Here is a 5,588-nt window from a genome sequence, read left to right on the forward strand (position 1 = left end):
ATCAATCTCTGCGTGTATCTGCAGGATGTACATGCGTTCATTGTGAACTGGGTTACTGTGCTGGCAAACAGGGAGGGCTGGTGAGGGTCAGACTTGGGGAGAAGCACCGGACGCATTGTGGAGGGGTCTTGGTTTATTTGCATGGAAGGCAGGCTATGAAATAGACTGCTGTATAAAGTCCAGAGACCTGAACTCATGACAGCTCAGCTACATTGCTGATTTGGGGGCTGTACCAAACAAAATAGCCCGCAGGTTCCTTTATTACTGAGATTCCCTTCCCTGAATGAATGAATTCTGAGACTCAAGCACTGTTCCCCTCCTACCATCCTCTTTTGTACTGTAATTTAAGCCAGCAGTCATTATTTGGAAACTGCCAAGCTGAGATGCAGAGATGCAGCAGGGTAGAACGGGGTGGTCTCCCGATGGTCTCCCCCAAGAGCCTGGAACTGCGGGTTGACTGTGGCTCCCAGTTCCAAAGTCAGCCGCTAGGGGGCAGTCTTGTTCCTCTTTGCCCAGTAAACTTTGCTTGCTCGACCTTGCAGTTGTTGATTCCTGTGGATCAAAGCCCAGCTGCAAAAAAAAAACCCGGAATTGTGGGGAGGGGCCTTTGCTTGGGAAGCTTCCTGTCCATTTGTGACTGGCACAGCTCCCTGGCAAGCTAGCTAAGGATGCCACAGTTGCACTGGAATGTCGGATCAGTCTCAGCTTCCTGGAGAAGCACAACACTAATTGCTCCAGAGAGAGAGGGGGAGAGAGAGAGAGAGAGGTTGAGGGAAGGTACAAAGAGAGGACCAGGAAAATTATCAGACAAAAATAAGGAGAACAGGCTGAAAGAGTAGCAATCTTAAAGAGGCTTTTAAAAGGTTTCTGTCATTTGGGGACCATTATTTTGGGGATAAACTGTATTAAGAGTTGCCGCCTGGTCAACCTAAAACAATTATTAGGTTCACTCTCAGCCCCATTCTTTATCCGTTCCTTTACTCTAACTGAATGACTGTATCCCCTAACAGTGGGAATTGCTATTGTTTTTTGCAAGACATGTTTTATTTAATCTAAATTTTAAATACATGCAAACAGCAGCAGCTAAAATATGGGAAATCACCCTCCTGTCACTTTGTTGTGATGCCGCCTTTTACTTCAGCCCATTTGTTGGCCTGGCCCCCACTACTGTCTCCCGTGACAAGCAGCAGCTCTTGGGGGTTCCCTGTTTGCACAGGCTGCGTAAGTGGCCGCTCTGGAGTGGATCGGTCCCAGGCCCCCCATGATAGTCCATCGTGTGGCTCCCCGCTGTTGGAGGGAGCTTTTCTCCTGGGGGTGTGGCCGGGAGACATGGCCAGTTGGCATCACTTCCAGGGTTCCTTGGAGCCTGAGGAATATGTCAGGGATTACTCAATAGTCAAAAGACTGAAAAAGGCTGCCTTAAACCTGATGCTAGATTAAATTTAAGGCTGCAGTCCTATACACACTTATTAGTGTGCAAGCCTCATTAACCAGGGCTGCACTAATTGCTTGCCAGTTTCACTTTTCAGGTTGAAACAAGCCATCTTGCTCGAGCAGAAGGTTCCCTTTTTTCATTACCTTTTGGTCTTCCTTCCTCAGTGAGTCATATGGGAGAGCCCACCCAATCAGGGCTCACAAAATAATAAATAAAATCCTTACAGTTTTTTCCCCCCAAAAATCAATCAGGTTTGGCTAGATAACAATGTCACTGAGGAGAAAGGGTGTGATTTAAAGACAAAAGCAAATATTTTGGCTTGAATAAAGGAGACATTTTTCCAGCACTGCTGAATATCACCTTCATTTTTCTTAACTGCCTGTCAGGAGAAAGGTGGGGAATATAAACATTCTAAATAAATACATTTCAAGCAACCAAAATTGATTGTTTTGACTGAGCCCCGTGTTAATGCACAGGGATTTACTTTTGGATATACACACATAAAATGGGGCTGCATGTGCCTTCGGCTAAAAACTCCTTTTTGTCTGGGTCATCCTTCTTCAACTTTTTTACCATTGAGAAACCTCTGAAACTTTCTTCAGGCTTCAAGTAACCCCAGAATGGCACGATCATGCAGATTATGGTTGGGAAGCACAGGTGTGTGCACGCCTACCTGAGGCCCCTCCCCTTCTCACTCCCTCCAGGACCGTCATTGGCCATTTTGGGAGGGGTGGATGGGTCAGTGTGACCATGCATGGGCATAGCACCTGAAAAATGTTTAACAAATTTAAAAAATATATTACAATTTAATTAACTCCCACCCATTCGGGAAACCCGTAAAGGAAGCCCAGGGTTTCACGGAAACCTTGCTGAGAATGTCTAGCCTAGGTACTCCTACTTGTGAAGGGCAGTTATTCCAAGAGAAAGCAGAAGTAAACCTACTGTCATGTGAATACAATTTCTAGTCACTGTAGGCACACACCCACAAATCAACACAACAATTCAAACCTCGCTTTGTAACAAGGCCTAAATATTACCAACTAAACCTAAATTGTGGGTCCATGAGAAAATAAAGCAGGATACATGGTATTCGGGAACTTCCCTAAGCAACCCATGATTTCCCCCTAAGGAGCAGTCCACCAGCTGCTGCCTACTCCCTTCCTCACCAGGCCGACTGTCCAAATGGCCTCCTTTGGTCCTTTCATTATCGGTTACCAGTTCAGAGAAGAAAAGTGCTAAGTCATCACTCTTGGCATGTAATCTGCTGGGTGACCTTGGGCTAGTCATAGTTCTCTTAGAGCTGTTCTTGCATATCAGTTTTCTTAGAGCTCTCTCAGCCCCATCTACCTCACTGGGTGTCTGTTGTGGGGAGAGGAAAGGAAAACAATTGGAAGCAACTTTGGGACTCCTTTGGGTAGTGAAGTATAAAAAAACAGCTCTTCTTCCTCTTAGCTCAATTATTCTTTTTCTCCCAACCAGCTTCAGGTGATGACGACAGTCCACTCAGGATATGTTCCTACGGAACACTCCCGAAAATTACCTCATCACTCCTGATTCCCCAACCCGAGGGCTGCAGAGCCAATGGCCCCATTCCTCACTCCTGCCTTGAAGATGAGAAGGGCCAAGTAGGCAGAGGTCCAGCTGACAGCACCTGCAAGATGGAAGGAGCCCCCCCCCCTTCCTAGGCAGATGAGGCCTTGGGAGGACTCAGGAGTGCTTTGCCTCACCGTGGGGATTCTGGTGCTTTGTGATGTCATGACAGCTGCCCATTCACCTGAGAAAAAATGCCCTGCCCTGGCAGAAGAGCATGGAAAGCTGAGAGAGGCAACATCTTGAGTCTGGCAGGTCACCAGAACTGCTCAGCTGAAAAACCAAAACCGCCTTCAAAAAAGGAACCCTCTACAACTCTGGGTGTGGCAAAAGAAACAAACCAAAACACCTCAAAGACACGTCCTTAACAGAGCACCAGCAACTCATTGCTAGCCAGTGAGGGATACTGGGGCTTTGTGAAGTCACTGCTGCTATGAGTTCATATAAGTGAAAATACCATTTGCAGACAGGAAGAGCATGGAAGGCTAAGAAGAGGCGACATCCCAAGGCTGCCAGGGTCATCCAAGGTACACAGCTGAAAGAAGAAGAAAGCTGTACGGCCCTCAGCAGAGCTCCATTTTCGACCATCAAAGATGGCTCAGGGTATTGACTGGCTACAGAGTCAGGCTGGGATGTGCAAGATACACCTCTACAGCCCAGATGTAATGAAAGACCAGGAACGTAAAGTAATCTGTTTTGTAGATGTCTCCAACCTGAACTCAAAGGACAGAAATGTGGATGCCACTAGCCAGACCCACAATATCTCAGACCCGGCCAGGGATCTAGACTTGGCGAATCTGGAGGAGAAAGAGGTCATCGTGATCAAAGACAAGGATCAAAGCAGCTACGTTAACACAGAAGGAGCGGTCTGCCTTTTCAAGCAAGGCTCTACAGAAGACGTCAACATTGTCAGCTGGCTCAGCAACGACCTTGAGAAATATGCAGTTGGATTCCAGCATGCGCTGACCTCTTCAGGGACCCCCTGTAAGCCCAATATGTTCGATTCACCCATGACTGACCAGGCATCCCAGAACAACAACAACACAGCTCCCAATCCTCCTGGGGGTCCAACAGCAAACCCAGATGACCTTGCCTATTACGCCAACAAGCTCTGTTCCTTTGTCCTGGACATGACGCGTAAGGAGATCAAAGAGAAGTGGGAGAATTCTGGTAAGTTTACACGCCACACCATCAGTTCCCACTGCCCGGAAGGCAAGCCTCTGTCAAGTGAATGTGTGGACTCAAGCAGGCCACCTCAGGCAAGGGCCACCAAAAGGGACGACCCATTTGCAGCTGAAAACAGTTTCAAGCCGGGAGACAGTTTCTCCGACAAAACAAGGAAACACGATGATGTGTCATCTGTGAGCAAACGGATGATGGTGTATGCTGATCAGGTGGCTTCTGATGTGATGTTATCGTTCTTGAAGACCATGAGGGTCCAAAAGGGGAAGCCGGCTCCATCAGCTTGTGCCGTTTTAAAGGAGGTACTCATGAAGCACATCAAAGAAATTGTCTCAGACTTAATAGACTCCTCTATGAAAAATCTACACAACATCACCGGGGCACTCATGACAGACTCAGATTTTGTGACTGGGTTAAAGAAGAACCTTTATTCCTTGGGAACCCAGAAAACTACAGAAATCTTGGAAGCCATGGTGAAACGCTTGTTTAAACTCCTCTCAGAAGACAAGGCGAGGACTCAGAGCTTGGCCTTCGCAGCCTTTAAATCAGGGACCCAGTCAAACCAGAGATCTCAGGGCATGCAGTTTGCATCTTTGAAAAGCGAGACGCACAGCCAAGGAAAGGACCGAGGGGGCGGGCCAAGCAAGCCTCTTCCCTCTGGGAGCAAAGGACCCGACCGGCAAGCCTCGCTGGATGTGTATGCAAAAGATCTTCTTCTAACAGCACTGACACAGATACAGCAACACCTGGTAGAAAAAAACAGAGACACGAGGCCCCGTGAGACCAGCACTTCCTCCTTTGGCTACGTTCACCGTGACTCGAACCGTGACAGGGCTTGCGGGAGCCCTGGTTCGAGGCAGTCTCCCAAGTCCTGGGAAGGAAAGTCAGATCATCACCACCCTGACTTATTCAAAGAGAAAGGAAGCATCATCTTGTCACTGATCCAGAAAATACTACGTGACGCTTGTTCAACTGCAGATGAAAGCTCCGGTGACACAAATAGGGCTAGGGAGCCCGGATATTATATAAGCTGAACAGTGGAGCACCAGACCTGACAATATGGAGCAGATAAACAAGCAAATGTATTGACCAATTGGTGGAAACCGTGATAAAGATGATCCGTCTATTCATGTCTAAAGGCCTTTGCTCTGGTTTTAGGTAATTAAGCCACCATCTGCACAACTCCATGCCGAGAAGCTGTGGAGTCAATCTGATTGATAAAAGGGTAGGAGGGCAAGGTCGTCCATTAAAAGCCAGCACTAAAGAGCAAGAAGGGGAGGGATAGAGGTGGTTCTATGAACCGCTCCATCTGGGCTTAAGCCATAGCCGGGCAACAACCAGCTGGATCCTTGTTCCCAAGGAGCAGCAGCCCTGCCGATAG

At 47.8% G+C, this 5,588-nt stretch overlaps 1 protein-coding gene across 1 annotated transcript; it reads left to right on the top strand.

The window, feature by feature from the left end:
• Positions 1 to 3,207: 3,207 nt before the first annotated feature.
• Positions 3,208 to 5,333, top strand: LOC143829585 (A-kinase anchor protein 4-like). Its single transcript, XM_077320738.1, has one exon. The coding sequence runs from the start codon at positions 3,619 to 3,621 to the stop codon at positions 5,239 to 5,241; it is 1,623 nt and encodes a 540-aa protein (XP_077176853.1). The 5' UTR covers positions 3,208 to 3,618; the 3' UTR covers positions 5,242 to 5,333.
• The last annotated feature ends 255 nt before the right edge of the window (positions 5,334 to 5,588 follow it).

This window comes from Paroedura picta, chromosome 2 (genome assembly GCF_049243985.1).
Source record: "Paroedura picta isolate Pp20150507F chromosome 2, Ppicta_v3.0, whole genome shotgun sequence".
Lineage (NCBI taxonomy): Eukaryota > Metazoa > Chordata > Lepidosauria > Squamata > Gekkonidae > Paroedura > Paroedura picta.

Excerpts from the sequence above, each read along its gene's own strand:
- LOC143829585 (XM_077320738.1), top strand. The coding sequence starts at position 3,619 with ATGGCTCAGGGTATTGACTGGCTACAGAGTCAGGCTGGGATGTGCAAG.